Genomic DNA, 20,078 nt, shown 5'->3' with positions numbered 1-20,078 from the left:
TCTGTCTCCAGCTCCAAACTGAATTGCCAAGAGCAATGCACGAATTCGTAACGTAGTCCCTTACTAGTGACTAGTTACCGTGATACTCATAATAAACACACAGCACAATACATTGCAGACAGAAAACAGATGCATGGCTTCTACATTTCAGTCCCCTACTTATTATACTATAATTACAACCACATACTACCTAAACACAGGAGACATGAAATCTTAACATTTACACAAATGTCCTCTTTCTGGTAAGTGATCTATCCTGGATTGTGATCTTCTCTTCACAAACCAGGTTGTTCCTCTTGATTGCATTCATGCCAAAACTCATCCAAGTTCAAAACTGAAATCCTGTTAACTGTCAGCTCTGACCGAACGTAATATCTTCAACCACAAGGGTCTCCTTTCAACAGCCAACCCAGCATTGTTCTGATTGTATAGTGTCCATCATTAACACTGCAAATCACTTGCATTGGCTCCAATGCTTTAGGCATATTTGTCCTGACTTATCCCTAAGAATTCAAGGCAAGTTCATTACAACAAACTATATATTAATAGGCCTGTCCAGCTCTCACATGTACCAAACATCTCCTGTTGCATTGCAGCAGTCTCTAAGAAAAAGACTTGTAGTCTTGAAGAGCCTTCATGTCTTCTGATTTGATGTGTGGCTAAGAAAGAGTCTTTTCCATATAGGCTGCAGCAATTTTGTGCTCATCACCAAAATGTTCCTGTAGTAAAGTTTTGGCCTTTAAATATCCTTCCCCCAGGTTGGCTTGCTAAAAACTTTTGACAAGCTCTTTTGGATAACCTCCAGTGAACTGTTCAAGAAAATAGAGGTGGTTGTCATAATCATTAGCCTTGCCTTCAGTGCTTTTCTTGAAAGCCCTCATAAATGAATGATATTGCAATGGATTGCCATCAAAGATTTGAATTTCTCTTTTAGGCAGAGATGCAATGCGTTGTTGTTGCTTCATTTAGCTTGTAATTTCCTTACACGTCCTTATGGCATCCTGTGCACTATTTAGACTTCTATCATCTGAAACATGAGTGTGCCCATACTGTAAATTAATGTCCTCAGAAGTACCCTGTGCTATTGGATATGGCATAGGTTCAGAGTTCCTCCTTGGTGCAGGCTGAGTGTGAGCATCCTGAACTACCTCTTGGGTTCCAAAATTGTGGTTCTTCGACTTCGAGGAACAAATATATCCACATTGACAATCGAGTATGTTTTTTTTCTGTGCCATGTCAACATAGAAACTCACACCATAGAACTGTCTTGCTGGAGCATGTTAAGCCCCCACAGCAGTTGATGCCTTTAGTGCTTCAACTTTGGCCATCTGTGCTGCAATTTCTTCCTGCAACATAAGTTGCTTCTTCTTCAAAGCTGCGCCTTTTGTTCTTCCAACACATGTTTGCCTCACAATTTTTGCCATACGAATAATACAGGTAAATGAGCCTCCATTTTAATGCATGTCAAGGATGTATATACTAGCAATAGAACCTGCTGCACACACGTTATTTAAACTGTCTTCAAGCTGTATGTCATCCTGAAAATCTTCAGTTTTGTATGTAGCCGCAGCATGCTCTGTGGTTTTATGAATATTTTCATTTCCTCCAGCAATTTGACTTTCAACATCACGTTTGTTTCAACCATTGTTCAGCTTCTGCTGTGACTTTATTAATAATCATGTCAATGTTTGCATAGCTTTGTTTGTTTATCTTGCTCTGAGATGGGCACTGAAGACAACATGTTGCTTAGCAGCACCTTCATTAAGATTTTTTAAATCATCCAAATAAGGCCGCGCTTGCGAAACATCTTGCTTTTTTTTTGTTAGTTTCTACATAGAAGAATACAGAGTACAAGAAAGTATATATAAAAGGTCAAAAAAATGTTTTAAGCTACCAATCATCATAATAACAATCTCATTACGTCGTATTAATGTAAGTTACTCAATAGTTATATTGAAATATATTAATTTATTACAAAAAAAAGGAAACTAACCCCTACCAAGACCAAAGTTGTTTATTAAGGGGAAAAAAGGTAAAACACCTTCTCATATAATAAAAAATAATAATAGCCAACATCCGAATTTAAACAACGAATTGAAGGTTTTGAAAGTAATTCAGAAAAGGTCCCCACAATGTTTGGAAGTCTTGACGAGATTCAGAAATTGAACAACGAATCTTCTCTAAATCTAAGCATGACATAATGTCGTATAACCATTGAGCATGAGTAGGAGGAAAAACATCTTTCCATTTAAACAAAAGCGCCCTCCTAGCTATAAGAGAGCTAAAGGCCAAAATATGTAAATCAGATGTCTTCAGCTTAATATCTTGTCTTGCAACAATACCAAATAGGGCCGTCAGAGGATTAGGCTTAAAATTGACTTTGAGAACTAAAGAAAAAGTTTGTAAAACTTCCTTCCAATATTTTTCAAGACTTGGACAAGTCCAAACCATATGAATTAATGAAGCTTCTCCATTATTACTTCTGTCACAGTAGGGAGATATATCCGAATAAAAATGAGATAGCTTATCCTTAGTCATGTGAGCTCTATGTACCACCTTTAACTGTATGATGGAATGGCGAGCACATAATGCTGAAGTATTAACTAGTTTAAAAATTTCATTCCAAGTTTCCTCTGATATTGATGTCTGTAAATCTTGTTCCCAGAGATTCTTAATTTTGTCTAAAGGAACATTCCTAGTCTCCAGTAACATGCCATAAATATTAGATATTGAACCATTATGAAAAGGTGTCAAATTGAAAATTACGTCTAGTAAGTTCTTATCTGAGCTTATAGGAAATGTGCATAATTGAGATCTTCGAAAGTCTCTGATTTATAAGTATCTAAAAAAAGTGAGTTTTGGGTAAGCTATATTTAGCTGACAATTGCTCAAATGAAAAAAGATTTCCTCCAATAAACAGATCCCAAAAACATTTAATACCCAACCTGTCCCATTCTTTAAATACTAAATCAGTCATGGAGGGTTTTAAAAAAACGTTAGAATAAGTGGGACTTGAAGGGGAAAATCTCAATAAACCAAAGTGTTTTCTAAATTGTATCCAGATCCTCAGAGTATGTTTAAGACCATAAGACAAAGGAGTAGAAGTAGGCCATTCAGCCCATCGAGTCTGCTGTGCCATTTTATCAAGAGCTGATCCATTCTCCTATTTAGTCCCACTCCCCCGCCTTCTCACCATAACCTTTGATGCCCTGGCTACTCAGATACCTATCAATCTCTGCCTTAAATACACCAAGACTTGGCCTCCACTGCTGCCCGTGGCAACAAATTCCATAGATTCACCACCCTCTGACTAAAAAAATTTCTTCGCATTTCTGTTCTGAAAGGGCGCCCTTCAATCCTTAAGTCATGCCCTCTCGTACTGGACTCCTCCATCATGGGAAACAACTTTGCCACATCCACTCTGTCCATGCCTTTCAACATTTGAAATGTTTCTATGAAGTCTCTCCTCATTCTTCTAAACTCCAAGGAATACAGTCCAAAAGCAGACAAACGTTCCTCATATGTTAACCCTCTCATTCCCGGAATCATTCTCGTGAATCTTCTTTGTACCCTCTCCAACGTCAGCACATCCTTTCTTAAATAAGGAGACCAAAACTGCCCACAGTACTCCAAGTGAGGTCTCACCAGCGCCTTATAGATCCTCAACATCACATCCCTGCTCCTATACTCTATTCCTCTAGAAATGAATGCCAACATTGCATTCGCCTTCTTCACTACTGACTCAACCTGGAGGTTAACTTTAAGGGTATCCCGTACGAGGACCCGTTACGTCTCAGAACTTTGAATTCTTTCCCCATTTAAATAATAGTCTGCCCATTTCTTTCTTCTGCCAAAATGCATAACCATACACTTACCAACATTTTACTTCATTTGCCACTTCTCTGCCCATTCTTCCAATCTATCCAAGTCTCTCTGCAGACTCTCCGTTTCCTCAACACTACCGGCCCCTCCACCTATCTTCGTATCGTCAGCAAACTTAGCCAGAAAGCCATCTATTGCATAATCCAAATCGTTGATGTACAATGTAAAAAGAAGCGGCCCCAACACGGACCCCTGTGGAACACCACTGGTAACCGGCAGCCAACCAGAATAGGATCCCTTTATTCCCACTCTCTGTTCCCTGCCAATCAGCCAACGCTCTATCCATGTATGTAACTTTCCCGTAATTCCATGGGCTCTTATCTTGTTAAGTAGCCTCGTGTGGCACCTTGTCAAAGGCCTTCTGAAAATCCAAATATACAACATCCACTGCATCTCCCTTGTCTAGCCTACTGCTAATTTCCTCAAAAAATTGTAATAGGTTTGTCAGGCAGGATTTTCCTTTAAGGAATCCATGCTGAGTTCTGCCTACCTTGTCATATGCCTCCAGGTACTCTGTAACCTCATCCTTGACAATCAACTCCCCAATAACTTCCCAACCACCGATGTCAAGCTAACAGGTCTATAATTTCCTTTTTGCTTCCTTGCCCCCTTCTTAAATAGCGGAGTGACATTTGCAATCTTCCAGTCCTCCAGAACCATGCCAGAATCTATCGACTTTTGAAAGATCATCGCTAATGCCTCCTTAAATTTAACGTTTAACTATTAAATTATCAGTTAGTTTACTTACAGATAAAGGAAGTGAGCATCCAAGAAGAGAAATAATAGAAAATTTATTAACGGAGTTAGCTTCTAAAGAAACCCATACCGGACAGTCTTCATAATTAATATAATATAGCCAAAACGTAAGATATCGTATGTTAACTGCCCAGTTATAAAACCTAAAATTAGGTAAGTCTAAACCTCCAGACTTTTCAAATTTTTGAAGATGAACTTTATTGAATCAAGAATGTTTTTTTCCATATATAAGAGGACAAAATAGAATCAAAAGAGTCAAAAAAGGATTTAGGAATAAATAAAAGAGCAAAGGACTCAATGGACAACCTTGTCTAGTTCCGTGGTGACGTTTAAGTGGTTTGAAATTCTGAAAATTAGTAAGAGCCTGAGTGGAAGGAGATAGATAAAGTAATTTATTCCATTGAATAAAATCTAGACCAAAATTAAATTTTTCTAAGGTTTTTAAAAAAATAGAAACCATAGAAAAACTACAGCACAGAAACAGGCCTTTTGGCCCTTCTCGACTGTGCCATACCATTTTCTGCCTAGTCCCACTGACCTGCACACGGACCATATCCCTCCATACACCTCCCATCCATGTATCTGTCCAATTTATTCTTAAATGTTAAAAAATAACCCGCATTTACCACCTCGTCTGGCATCTCATTCCACACTCCCACCAGTCTCTGTGTGAAGAAGCCCCTCCTAATGTTCCCTTTAAACTTTTCCCCCTTCACCGTTAACCCATGTCTTTGGGTTTTTTTCTCCCCTTGCCTCAGTGGAAAAAGCCTTCTTGCATTCACTGTATCTATACTCATCATAATTTTATATACCTCTACCAAATCTCCCCTCATTCTTCTATGCTTCAGGGAATAAAGTCCTAACCTATTCAACCTTTCTCCGTAACTGAGTTTCTCAAGTCCCGGCAACATCCTTGTAAACCTTCTCTGCACTCTTTCAACCTTATTAATATCCTCTCTGTAATTTGGTGACTAAAACTGAACACAATACTCCAGATTCGGCCTCACCAATGCCTTATACAACCTCATCATAACATTCCAGCTCTTATACTCAATACTTTGATTAATAAAGGCCAATGTACCAAAAGCTCTCTTTTCAACCCTATCTACCTGTGACACCACTTTTAGGGAATTTGGTATATGTATTCCCAGATCCCTCTGTTCTACTGCACTGCTCAGTGCCTTACCATTTACCCTGTATGTTCCACCTTGGTTTGTCCTTCCAAAGTGCAATACCTCACACTTGTCAGTATTAAACTCCATCTGCCATTTTCCAGCCCATTTTTCTAGCTGGTCCAAATCCCTCTGCAAGCTTTGAAACCCTTCCTCATTGTCCAATACACCTCCAATCTTTGTATCATCAGCAGATTTGCTGATCCAGTTTACCACATTATCATCCAGATCATTGATATAGATGACAAATAACAATGGACCCAGCACTGACCCCTGTGGCATACCACTGTTCACAGGCCTCCACTCTGAGAAGCAATCCTCCACTTCCACTCTTTGGCTTCTTCCATTGAGCCAATGTCTAATACAATTTACCACCTCTCCATGTATACCTAGCGACTCAATTTTCCTAACTAACCTCCCATGTGGGACCTTGTCAAAGGCCTTACTGAAGTCCATGTAGACAACATCCACTGCCTTCCCTTCATCCACTTTCCTGGTAACCTCCTCGAAAAACTCCAATAGATTGGTCAGACATGACCTACCACGCATAAAGCCATGTTGACTCTCCCTCATAAGTCCCTGTCTATCCAAATGCTTGTAGATTCTGTCTCTTAGTACTCCCTCCAATAACTTACCCACTACAGACATCAAATTTACCAGCCTAAAATTTCCCGGATTACTTTTCAATCCTTTTTTAAACAATGAAACAACATGAGCCATTCTCCAATCCTCTGGCACCTCTCCCGTAGACACCAACATTTTAAATATATCTGCCAGGGCCCTTGCAATTTCAACACTAGTCTCCTTCAAGGTCCGAGGGAATACCCTGACAGGTCCTGGTGATTTATCCAATTTAATTTGCCTCAAGATAGCAAGCACCTCCTCCTTTTCAATCTGTACAGTTTCCATGATCTCACTGTTTGCTTCCCTTAATTCCATAGACTTCATGCCAGTTTCCTTACTAAATACAGACACAAAAAACCCATTTAAGATCTCCCCCATTTCTTTTGGTTCTTCACATAGCCGACCACCCTGGTCTTCAAGAGGACCAATTTTATCCCTTAAAATCCTTTTACTCTTAATGTACCTGCAAAAGCTCTTTGGATCATCCTTCACTTTGACTGCCAAGGCAACCTCATGTCTTTTAGCCCTCCTGATTTCTTTCGTAAGTATTTTCTTGCACTTTTTATACTCCTCAAGCACCTTATTTACTCTCTGTTTCCTATACATGTCATACAACTCTCTTCTTCTTTATCAGAGTTGCAGTATCCCTTGAGAACCAAGGATCCTTATGGCTATTCACTTTGCCTTTAATCCTGACAGGAATGTACAAGCTCTGCACTCTCAAAATTTCTCCTTTGAAGACTTCCCACTTACCGATCACATCCTTGCCAGAGAACAACCTGTCCCAATCCACGCTTTTTAGATCCTTTCTCATTTCTTCAAATTTGGCCGCCTTCCAGTTTAGAACCTCAACCTTCAGACCAGATCTATCTTTATCCATGATCAAGTTGAAACTAATGGTGTTATGATCTCTGGAACCGAAGTGCTCCCCTACATACACTTCCGTCACTTGTCCTAACTTGCTTCCTAATAGGAGATCTGATATTGCTTCCCCTCTAGTTGCTACCTCGATATATTGATTTAGAAAACTTTCCTGAACACATTTCACAAACTCTAAACCATCTAGACCCCTAACAGTATGGGAGTCCCAATCAATATGTGGAAAATTAAAATCCCCTACCACCACAACTTTATGTTTCCTGCAGTTGCCTGCTATCTCCCTGCAGACTTGCTCCTTCAATTCTCGCTGACTATTGAGTGGTCTATAATACAACCCCAGGAATGTGGCCATACCTTTCCTGTTTCTCAGCTCCACCCATAAGGACTCAGTAGACAAGCCCTCTAATCTGTCCTGCCTGAGCACTGCTGTAACATTTTCCCTGACAAGCAATGCTACCCCCCGCCCCCACCTTTCATTCCTCTGCCTCTATCACATCTGAAACATCGGAACCCTGGAATATTAAGCTGCCAGTCCTGCCCCTCCTATAGCCAAGTTTCACTAATTGCTATAACGTCATAATTCCACGTGTCAATCCACGCCCTCAACTCGTCTGCCTTCCCCGCAATACTCCTAGCCTTAAAATATGTACACCTCAGAAGATTTTTACCACCACTCACAACCTTTCTATTTGCGGCTTTGCTTGAACTTTTAACATTATTTATTTTCACCCCTGCCTCACTGTCAGCTCTGGCACTCTGGTTCCCATCCCCCTGCGAACCTAGTTTAAAGCTTCCCCAGTAGCACTAACAAACCTCCCTGGAAGGATATTAATCCCCTTGCAGTTCAAGTGTAACCCGTCTCTCTTGTACAGGTCCCACCTGTCCCAGAAGAGGTCCCAATGATCCTGAAATCTGAAACCCTGCCCCCTACACCAGTTCCTCAGCCACTTGTTCATCCTCCAGAGCATCCTATTCTTACCCGCACTGGCATGTAGCACGTAGCATTTCATTACATTCAACGCGATCGAAGGCCTTCTCAGCATCCAAGGATATCACACATTCTGATACCACCTGAGAAGGAGAGTAAATAACATTTAATACATGGCGTATATTAAAATGGGAATGTTGGTTTTTAATAAATCTAGTCTGATTATCAGAGATAATAGAAAGTAAGGTATTTTCAATCCTACGAACCAGAACTTTAGAAAGGATTTTAGTATCAACATTGAGTAATGAAATTGGTCTATATGAAGAGCTTTCAGTTGGGTCCTTGTTCTTTTTTAGGATAAGTGAAATAGAAGCTTCATAGAAAGATTGAGGCAAGCTACCCAATTTGAAAGAATCCAAAAAGACTAAGTGTAACTGCGGTATAATTAATGAGGAGAAAGCCTTATAAAATTCTCCAGAAAATCCATCTGGACCTGGAGCCTTCCCCAAGTGTAATGAACGTATAGCCTCGGCAATTTCCTCGTAAGAAATGGGTTGATCCATCTGTTTGCAATTATCTGCAGAAAGTGCAGGGATATTTAATTGATCTAGAAAATTATTCATTACAGTACTATCTTTAGGGGAATCAGAACTACGAAGTTTAGAATAGAATTCTGTAATGGTATCATTTATTTCAGAGTGATCAGTTGTCCTATCACCATTAGTTTTACAAATTACTTTAATTTGTCATTTAACTACAGAAGTTTTTAATTAGTTGGCCAATACTTTGCCTGATTTATCTCCATGAATGTAAAATTGAGTTTTATCTTTAAGAAGTTGAATTTCAATTGGATATGTTAACAGAAGATCATATTTACTTTTAACTTCAACATATCTTTTATATAAAACAGGATCTGGAGCTATAGCATATTTTTGATCTAATTGTTTCAATTGATTGGCTATTTCAGTTCTTTCTTTATTAGCTTTATTCTTAACACTCGCAGTATAAGAAATAATCCGTCCTCTACTATAGGCCTTGAAAGTATCCCATACAATAAGATTAGAAGTCTCTTCCTTTTTATTCTCTTCAAAAGACAAAATAATATGCCTCTCTAGAAATTTTAAAAATTCCTTATCAGATAACAAAGTTATATTAAAACACCAAAATAGGTTTGTTTGAGGAAGACCAGGGAGATTCAAAGATAGAAATACTATCTTTAAATGATCTGAGATAGCGATCTCTTTATATTCACAGGAACAAACTGATGAAATCATTTGACTATCGATTTAAAAAAAATAATCCTGGAATATGTGTGATGGACATGGGAAAAAAACGAGTACTCCCTATCTAAAGGATATAAAAATGGCTAAACATCAACAATACCACACTTCAATAAAAAAAGATTGAATAAACAAAGCTGATTTGTTAAGAGACACTGGTTTAGAAGGTGATCAGTCTAAAATTGGGTCTAGCCAACAGTTAAAATCTCCTCCCATCACCAGAGAATAAAGACTCAGATCTGGTAAAAATGAAAAAATAATGTTCAAAGAATCCTGGATCATGTACATTTGGGGCATACACATTGGCAAATACTATTAAGTTATTATCTAGTTTTCCTGAAACAATAACAAAACGTTCATTGGTATCTGACATTACTTTATTTTGGAAAAAGGAAAGTATTATCTATAAGATTGATAAACTTCTTGTAAGTTTCTTAATATAAGCAAAAATCTTATTACGTTTAACAGGCTGATTTAACCCTTTCACGTTAAAACTGAGTAAATTAATAGTTGGTCCATTTTTAATGTTATTTAAAGGAAAGGTTAAAATGTAAGTTAAAACCAACACATAAATCTTGAGAAATGGTAACCAAACAACAAGTTGGCTAAAAATTCGAAAACAGCTTCTGAGGAAACAAAAACATATCCCTGCCCACCTCCCAAAGAAAGAAGGCCAACCAATAGAAAGCCAGCATCTACAACTACGGACAACCCCCCAAAAAACCTGGCGATCACTCCAATTAGTTTCAAGGTTATTTATATTCCAATTTAGACAAAACAATATCCAAACAAGAAATTCAATTCTTGTATATCAAAAATACAGTATTAAAAATACAAAAAGAAATTAGTTACAAAGGTTTACCAAAAGTAAAAGATGTAATTATTCATACAGAAAGACATTAAACATTAATCTTGTATCTTCATGAAAAAACAGACTAAGCAGTTAGCCTTCAAATTTAAAAATCTTTGTGCTTCAGCATTCAAACAAAACCATTTGAAGAATCCATCTTTAATGAGATTCTCAGTCAAACTGGGTAGTAAGGGGACGGCTTGAAACCTTTGTTTAAAAAAAATCCAACAAAGCTTGTTTAAACTTAGCATGCTTCTGCATAACCTCAAACAAATAATCTTCGAGAATCTTAATATTCCAACCTATAACCAATCATACTCCTTTGACGAGATCCGCGAATTAAAAGTTTCTGATTTAATCTGGTGTCTTCATGTAAAGACAAATTAAACAGCTAGCCTTTGGATTTTAAAAACCTTTGTGCTGCAATAGTCGAATGAAACCACTCGAAAGATCCATTTTTAAGTGTGATTCTGAGTCGGGCTGGGTAGCAAAGGGAAGGCTTGAAACCCTTGTTAATAAACACGGACGTAACTTCTTTGAACTTAGCATGTAACCTCAGGCGAGTAATCTTTGACAATTCTAATCTTATGACCATTATAGTCAATCTTGCCTCTTCGACAAGGTTCACGAATTAACAGTTCCTTTGTTTTAAATCCATGAAAACAGATTATTACTGATCTTGGTCTATCTCCCTTTGGTCTAAACACAGGAGATCTGTGAACTCGATCAGTCATAGGCAAAGACGTCAAAATTTCCGGAAATAATCCTTGCAGAAAGTTTGCAAAATATTCCATAGGATGATTACCTTCAATTAATTCTTCGAGACCCAGAGCCCGTAGGTTGTTTCTTCTACTTCTGTTTTCTAGGTTGATCATCTTATGTTGTAACTTTTCGTTGGACTTCGATTGCTTTTCACAAAGCTTTTGCAATTTCCATTTCCAGTGAGGACAATATTGCTTCATTATTTTTTATATGTTTATCGTGTTCATTAAGAGTTTGTTGAATAGAATCCAATTTACCATCTATTTGTTTAAATTCAGAGCTGAATTGTTGAAACTTCTCAGAGGCTTCTCGTGTATGACTTTGCAGCAAATCCATAATAGAATCCAAAGAAGCAGGGAGATCATCCTTTTTAGTACCTCTAGCACTCCTTCCAGTCATAATGAAAGAATATCACACTTAAAAAAGAAGTTTCAAGACAGGTTGGAAATAGTAAGATAATTAGAGTTGGAGCAACGGCAGATTGCTGTTACTTCATCAGCCACCACCAGGAAATAAAATCACATCTTGCTCTTCTGGTACCAGGAAACTTCTACTTAACGGTATTAAATCTTTAATCTTCTTAACAATTTTATTGTCGTCCCCACAAACATTGACAACTCTAGTCGCCAAAGCTTTCCCAGTAAGTTTAATTTTTCTTTCAGTCCTGACTTCAAGGTCACTGCTTCCAGCTTGACTCGTGTTGTTTTCAAAGTGAGCGAACAAGAAAAAACAATGGCATTCACTTCAGATGTTGGCAGTCAAAGTTTTTCAGCATTTCAACAGAACCAATTGCAAAACTCCTAGGCATTTAACTCCTAGCTTACAGTCAGCATGACTATTCCAATCTGTGTTCCAAACCCAAACACACAGCGTGAACCAACAAAAGTTGTTACCTACCACAAGCTGCTCCTGGCTGCTGTGCATCTAATTTCGCAGACACATCCAAATGCTGATGTTCATTTGGTATAACTGTCGAAATCCTCTGCTGATGGACTGTAACGGTTATTCTATCAAACCAATGCCTGTCATTGACTTTGAGTTCATATGCATCTGGATACACCTCCCTCTGCAATTGGATACTGGACTTCCTAACAGTCTGTCCGTGTGGGCAGCAACGTCTCTTGTCCCATTATGCTGAGCACTGCCACTCCCAAGGCTGAGTGCTCAGCCTGCTGCTGTTCACATTGCTGACGCATGACTGTATCACAAGATTCAGCTCAAACCATGTCATCAAGTTTGCGATGACATAACAGTGGTTGGCCTTATCAAGAACAACAACGAAACGGAGTCTAAAGAGGAAGTGGAGTGGCTGATGGATTGATATGAGAAAAACAACCTCAGCCTGAATGTGGAGAAGACAAAGGAAATCGTGGTGGACTTCCGGAAGCTAGAGACAAACCATCCCTCTCTGTGAATACGTGGTTGCTTTGTAAAGAGTTAAGTGCATCAAGTTCCTGGGAGTTCACATCACGGATTACCTCACCCTAATATCACCTCCCTGCACAAGAAGGCACAGCAGTGCCTCCACTTCTTAAGACTGAGGCAAGCAAGGCTCCCACCTCTCATCTTAACTGTGTTTTACAGGTGCACCATTGAGAGCATCCTGACAAGTTGCATCTCCATCTGGTATGGGAGCATCAAACCAGAAGACCCTAAAAAGGACTGTGAGAACAGCTGAGAGGATCACAGGGGACATTTATCAGGAGCGCTGGGTACACAGGACCCTTAGTATTATTAAGGATCCCACCCACCCATCCATCCAGCATCCTCACAAACAAGAGAAAATCTGCAGATGCTGGAAATTGAAGCAACACTCGCAAATGCTGGAGGAACTCAGCAGGACTGGAGAGAAAAAGCTGAAAAAGGTGGGGGAGGGGAGGGAGAAAGACAAGGTGATCGTGAAACTGGGAGATGGAGGGGTGAAGTAAAGAGCTGGGAAGTTGATTGGTGAAAGAGTTACAGGGCTGGAGAAGGGGAAGTGTAATAGGAGAGGACAGAGGCCATGGAAGAAAGCAGAAGGGGGAAGAGCAGCACAGGGAGAGATTGGGCAGGCAAGGGTGGAGGCAGGATGGGGTGAGAAGAGATGCGTTAAAAGCAGCATTGACGGTGGAGCAAGGGAAGTCCCTTTCTTTGGAAAAAAAAAGGACACCTCCTTCATTCTGGAATGAAAAATCTCATCCTTTTTTTTTCTCCAGTCCTGCTGAAGGGTGAGAACGGTCAGGATGAGAAACAGCTCTTTCCCCTAGGCCATTAGGCTTCTGAACTCCAGGCCACATCATATTTGAAGTGTCACTGGTTAATCTGTTCCATACCTTCCGATATTTAATATTAATACACTTTAGTTTTCATTAATGTATGATTCATCTGTAGATTTTATCCTTAAGTTTCATGTGTTATGTGTACTGTGCTTTACATCCTGGTTCAAAGAAAAGTTGTCTCATTTCTATATGCATTATATGGTTATATGCATTATATATGTATATAGTTAAATAAACTTTGCTTGACTTGATATGGGAGCTACAATTGTATCTTTTTGCAAAAATCCCCCTTCTACACACATTTGATAAATTAATTCCACGTGAAACCTGTTCCAGGAGTGAACAAAAGTTTATTAATAACCACTTAGCAATGAAGTCTTGTCACCTGGATATGAGAAGGTGCTTATCTGTTCTGCTGCTTTACAGGTCTTTGCTAACAAAGGCTGCACCTAGATGTGCAGAATATGTTTAATTATTTTGTTTGATCTTGTGTGGCGTAACAAGCATACTAGTTCTTTCCTTGAATTTATGCTACCAACTGTACTTGAAGATGCCTTTCTGGCAACTTTTGGGGCATGACACTCTCCGCAGCTTAATGTAACTGAGATGAACAAGGACAGGGAGTGGACAGAGTTCATATTTAACACAGCAACACTAACTAGTATCTTACCACATTGTGCTTCATTAATTATTTAAACTTGTCTACCTTTTAGGAAGCAATTGATGCATTCAAAGATGCCCTTGAAGTAAAAACAGATTTTACAGATGCATATAGAAGTCTAGGGCAAGCCTACAGGTGGGTTTACTTTTAACATTGGGGGCAGGGGCAATAACATATTAAATTTCAGTTGATTTTTATTAGTAAAAATCAAAAGTGAAGTCACAACACTGAAGATTTCAGTGGATTAGGTTTAATATATGAATGGTTAATTTTGGGAAATTCACACAAAGAAAATGTAGTTTGTCTTATTATTTCATCATTTTGAGTGATGAAGATATGAAGATCCTTCTTTATATTTATATGATATTGTATCTTCTGGTAAATCTGCTGAGTTCTGCTGTGATATGTCTTTTTTCCATAGAGAGTTGGGTGATTTTGAAGCAGCAATGGAAAATTTTCAGAAGGCCTTAATGCTAAATCAAAACCATATTCAGTCTCTGCAATTGAGGGGAATGATGTTTTACCATCATGGTAGTCTTCAGGAGGCACTGAAAGACTTTAAGGTACAAGATATTTGTATAATTTATGCTTTTTAAAAAAACCTTTCTCCCAATTTCATCTTATTCCATTGAGAAAGTTTTGGAAAGAGTTCACCAGAATTCCCACTGGATTAGAGGGCATGTATATTGCAACAATGAGAGATTAGACAAATTCAGGTTGTTTTCTTTGGGAGTCTAGGAGACTGAGGGTGACCTGATAGAAGTTTCTGAAATTATAGGAAGCATAGGATAGACAGCCAGGGTCATTTTTTTCCCAGGGTAGAAATATCAAATGCTAGAGGATATGGCTGAGAGGGGGAAAGTTTAAGGGAGATATGTAGAACAAGTTTTTTTCACATAGAGAATGGAATATACTTCTATGGCTGGTGGTAGAAGCAGATAAGATAACAATGTTCAAGAGACTTCCAGATGGGAGTATGAATGTGCGGGGAAAATAAGACTATGGACCACGTGCAGGCAGAAAGGATTGGTTTAACTTGGCATCATGGTTGGCACAGACATCGTTCCTTTTCTATACTGTTCTTTTCTAAGTAATGAGATAATAGAAGAATTATTTGTCTAAATTAGAATAATAGAAATAAGAGAAGGTAATGTACACAATGCATTTAATGGAGCATGCAGGGATTTTAACCAGGTATATGATAAATTATGACATCTCTGATTCGTTAGGCGAGTGGCCAAGGGCAACGAGCAAAGTGAATTGCCTATAGGTATAGTGGGTTAGTGGTCAACATTCAGTGTGGGGAATTGAGAAGTAACAGTTTTGGTGAGGGGAAATTAAGCAAGGTAATTCACAATAAACGGTAGGATCTCAGGAAAATTCTAAGGAGAGACAGATGAATTTTGAAGTGCACATCCAAAGGTCACTGAAGGAGAAGCAGGTAGATAAGGCAGTTCAGAAATGTTAAGTATATCTTATAGGCATACATCATAAGTAGGAAGGTCATATTAAAACTGTTAGACAGTTAGAACTGGTTGGGTCACAGGCAGAGTACTTTGTACAGTTCTGTTCACCATCAAAGATTAGGAGATTTTAAAAGGATGTTGCAGGGGATTGAGGATTGTAGCTGGGAGGAGAAGCTGACCAAACTGGGATTTGTTTCTTTTCAACCAAAGAAGTAGAGCTGTATTAATTTTAAATTGGGAGGTTTAGACCAGGTGGTGACCTAGTTCTGTAGCAAAGAGATCAGTGACTAGGAAAGACAGATTTACACTCTTTGGTGAAAGGATCAGATCAAAGATGAAGGATCATCTTTATTTGCCTTATACATTTACGTGTATTGGGAATTGCTGTGCTGTGTTGGTCAGAGTGTGGCATGCAACAAAAAGAACAATATTCAATTATTTCTGTAGAATTATGTAACAAAATTGGAGGTTGAAGTACAGATATGGAATAAAATTTGCCAATAAATACCAGCAAGTATTTATTATGTAAATAGCATTTTTAAAAATGTCTTAAGGTGTTAACAATGCAATGCAGTGGGGCGGGCGGGATTAATAGATAGAAGGGGTGGGGTCTAACTGGAATGATTGATAGGAAAAGAACCTGCCTGGAGAAAGAAACGTAAGATGGCGTGATTTTTTTTGTACTAATAGTCCTATAGCACTTTCCAGAACAGAGTTGAAGGGAGGAATAACAACATGAATGATATCAGGGTCAAACTCTCTCCCTGAATGATGGACAATAAAGTGAAGACCATAATCCACAAGGCTATGGGCTGGGAGCCGGATAAACCCGGATGAGCTGATAAACCTGGATAGCTCATTTGTTGCCTGGCTTGCTGCGTTCACCAGCAACTTTGATGTGTGTTGTTTGTTGGCTGTCAGGTCATGACGACCAATCCTCTCTTCAAGAGCTATTAATTTACATCAACAATGAAAACCTTTGAACGTCAAGTCTCTCATTATACAGGATTGAAAGAGACCTTTCATGAGTGCCCATTGACCATTGGGCACTCATATTAAAACTATCCTCCAGCACTTGGCCCATCCTGGGCTTCCAGTGATGCTACATTCCAAATTCAGTTACAATTATCAGAAGATTAAGTTGCAGTGTTAAATGTCTATTCGGTAGTTGAGCTCATTTGTCATCCATTCATTCTAGGGTTGGTATTGCCTTGATCTTCTGTGCCACCAAAATATCAAAGCTGAAAAAATTACCTTGCCTGTGTTTGGTTTCTTTTGTTTTAAAATATAGGGTTGTCTGCAGTTGGAGCCATATAATGAAGTTTGCCAGTACATGAGGGGCCTGGGTCATGTTGCAATGGGTCAGTTTTATGAAGGAATTAAAGCTCAGACTAAAGTGATGTTAAACGACCCACTTCCTGGTCAGAAAACGAGTCCTGAATATCTCAAAGTGAAATACCTCAGAGGTGAGTTGCTGGGTATCATGTTTTAAATCTGGTGCTCCTTACGTAACAATGTTTATTAAAATAAGTGTTTATATGGCTGTTTTAAAAGTTTATTTCTCCAAGTGAGCTTTTGGTATTTGAAAACTATTTCACAGGGCATGCTTTGAAAATTATACAAATATTGCATTCTGTTCTGTATTGATTTAAGCAAATAATTTAAAACTTGGCTTTAGTATTTACTTATTACCTGCATTGAGATTTGTTACAACAACTCTGTTATATTTTTCACAAACGAGAAAATCTACAGATGCTGCAAATCCGAGTAACACACACAAAATGCTGGAGGAACTCAGCAGGCCAGGCAGAATCTATGGAAAAGAGTACAATCGATGTTTCCTGCCTGGCCTGCTGAATTCCTCCCACATTTTGTGTGTGTTGCTCTGTTATATTTTTTCGTACTTTAATGCAAATATTGTAGCGGTGTGCTACACACAGCGCTAGAATAACGACATGTAGTCAGTGAGTTGGAGTTGTGATAAAAGAGATTTATTCAAACTTCGCGGCCTGCTTTAAAGCCTTCCCTTTCCCGCCCTCCCTGGGTGGGACTGCTGTGGGGAATGCATATTACCAGACCCTTTCCATGTGCGGGATTTTCCCCCTGCTGGTGAAGATGGCCTGGCACCCTTTTCGGGGCCGGCCTCTCTGCCGGCGCGCGTTATTTCGGGGGCCGGTTCGTGTGTGCTAGAAAGTGGGTTGCCACATAACCCCCCCGCCCCCCAGAACTGGCGATACATCCCCCAATGTCCACAGTCTGGATCGGCCTCTGTTTGGGAGGTCTGCCCCTGCGCTGCAGTGCTGAGCCCGGACTGGCTGCACCAAGTCCGCGTGGGCCGGTTTGAGTCGGTCCACCATGAAAACCTCTTCTCTCCCCCTCCCAATGTCCAGCACGAACATGGACCCATTGTTCCTGATCACCTTAACCAGCCCCTCATAGGGCCACTGTAGCGGTGCCCGGTGTCCGCCCCGTCGTACAAAAAGAAACTTACAGTTCTGCAGGTCTTTGGGTACGCAGGTCGGGCTCTGTCCGTGCTGTGAAGTGAGTATGGGGGCCAGGTTACCGAGCCTCTCCCGTAGTCTGTCCAGGACTGCTGCAGATTCTTCCTCTTGCCCCCTTGGGGCTGGTATGAACTCTCCTGGGACTACCAGGGGTGCGCCGTACACCAACTCGGCCGATGAGGTGTGCAGATACTCCTTGGGCGCCGTGCGGATTCCGAGTAGGACGCAGGGAAGTTCGTCCACCCAGTTAGGCCCTTCCAGGCGGGCCATGAGAGCCGACTTCAGGTGACGGTGGAAACGCTCCACTAGTCCATTCGACTGTGGGTGGTAGGCAGTTGTGGTGTAGCTGTGATCCTAAAAGGTTGGCCATAGCTGACCACAGGCTGGAAGTGAACTGGGCGCCCCTGTCGGAGGTAATGTGGGCTGGTACCCCGAAGCGTGCTACCCAGGTTGCGGTCAGTGCTCGGGCGCAGGATTCAGAGGTGGTGTCGGTGAGCAGGCCTGCCTCTGGCCATCTGGTGAACCGGTCTATCATAATTAGGAGGTACCGCGCTCCTCGCGACACTGGCAGGGGCCCCACGATATTCACATGAATGTGGTCGAACCTCCGGCGGGTGGGTTCGAACTGCTGTGGCAGAGCCTTGGTGTACAGCTGCGCCTTGGCCGTTTGGCACTACATGCACGTTTTGGCCCATTCACTGACCTGTTTACGAAGTCCATGCCACACGAACCTGCTGGCGACCAGCCGGACGGTTGTCCTGATGGAGGGGTGCGCTAAGTTGTGAATGGATTTGAAAACTCGCCGCCGCCAGGCTGCCGGGACGACGGGGCAGGGTTGGCCGGTAGCTACGTCACACAGTAGAGTCCTCTCTTCTGGGCTTACGGGGAGGTCTTGGAGCTGCAAACTGGGGACCGCAGTTCTGTAACTAGGGATCTCATCGTCTGCTTGCTGTGCCTCCGCCAGCGCTGCATAGTCCACCCCCTGGGACAGGGCCTGTATGGTCGGTCTGGAAAGTGCGTCCGCCACAACGTTGTCCTCCCGAGACATGCCGGATGTCCGTCATGTACTCAGAGATGTAGGACAGATGTCGCTGCTGGCGGGACGACCAGGGATTGGACACCTTCATGAACGCAAAGGTAAGCAGTTTGTGGTCCGTGAACATGGTGAAGGGCCTACCTTCTAAGAAGTACCTGAAATGCAGGATTACCAGGTATAGTGCCAATAGCTCCCGGCCGAAAGCACTGTATTTGAGTTCGGGTGGTCGTAGGTGTTTGCTGAAGGACGCCAGGGGTTGCCAGCGACCCTCGGTGAGTTGTTCCAGCATTCCACCGACTGCTATGTTGGATGCGTCCACCGTGAGGGCAGTAGGAACGTCTGTTCTGGGGTGCACCAGCATCGCGGTGTTTGCCAAGGCTTCTTTCGTTTTAACGAAAGCGGCTGCGGCCTCTTCGTCCCAGGTAATGTCCTTGCCCTTACCCGACATCGGGGTGAACAGGGGTCGCATGATTCGGGCTGCTGAGGGGAGGAAACGGTGGTAAAAATTCACCATACCCACAAACTCCTGCAGGCCTTTGATTGTGTTGGGTTGGGGGAAGTGGCGGACTGCGTCTACCTTGGCGGGCAGCGGGGTTGCCCCGTCTTTAGTAATCCTTTGGCCCAGGAAGTGGATGGTGTTGAGTCCGAACTGGCATTTGGCTGGGTTGATTATAAGGCCGAATTCGCTCAGTCGGGAGTAGAGTTGACGGAGGTGGGACAGATGCTCCTGACGACTACTGCTGGCTGTGAGGATGTCATCCAAGTAGATGATTGCAAAGTCCGGGTCGCATCCCACCGCGTCCATTAGCCGCTGGAACGTCTGTGCGGCATTCGGAGGAATTCGAAAAGGCCGAACGGGGTGATGAGTGCTGCTTTGGGGATGTCGTCCAGATGTACCGCGATTTGATGGTATCCCCGGACGAGGTCTACCTTGGAAAAGATCCTTGCGCCGTGTAGGTTTGCTGCGAAGTCTTGAATGTGCGGCACAGGGTAGCGGTCTGGCGTTGTAGCCTCGTTCAGTCT

At 41.2% G+C, this 20,078-nt stretch overlaps 1 protein-coding gene and 1 long non-coding RNA gene across 6 annotated transcripts in view; one reads left to right on the top strand and one right to left on the bottom strand.

Annotated features, from left to right (window-relative positions):
• Positions 1 to 20,078, top strand: part of ttc13 (tetratricopeptide repeat domain 13) — a 116,154-nt gene that overhangs the window by 38,172 nt on the left and 57,904 nt on the right. For all 5 annotated transcript variants that reach the window (XM_072265983.1, XM_072265982.1, XM_072265985.1 and 2 more), the window contains 3 exons: positions 14,105 to 14,187; positions 14,474 to 14,615; positions 16,810 to 16,984. In XM_072265983.1, coding sequence (XP_072122084.1) covers positions 14,105 to 14,187; positions 14,474 to 14,615; positions 16,810 to 16,984 — 400 coding nt within the window. The remainder of the gene's footprint in view (positions 1 to 14,104; positions 14,188 to 14,473; positions 14,616 to 16,809; positions 16,985 to 20,078) is intronic.
• LOC140201616 (uncharacterized) lies at positions 1,692 to 18,086 on the bottom strand. Its single transcript, XR_011886911.1, has 3 exons — positions 18,010 to 18,086; positions 8,293 to 8,384; positions 1,692 to 1,829 (listed from the first exon to the last, which is right to left on the bottom strand). It is a non-coding gene; the product is annotated as an uncharacterized lncRNA (long non-coding RNA).

The sequence above is a fragment of the Mobula birostris genome, chromosome 8, assembly GCF_030028105.1.
Source record: "Mobula birostris isolate sMobBir1 chromosome 8, sMobBir1.hap1, whole genome shotgun sequence".
Taxonomy (NCBI): Eukaryota; Metazoa; Chordata; class Chondrichthyes; order Myliobatiformes; family Myliobatidae; genus Mobula; species Mobula birostris.
Note: the sequence above shows the minus strand (reverse complement) of the source record. Positions and strands in the feature narration are given on the sequence as shown.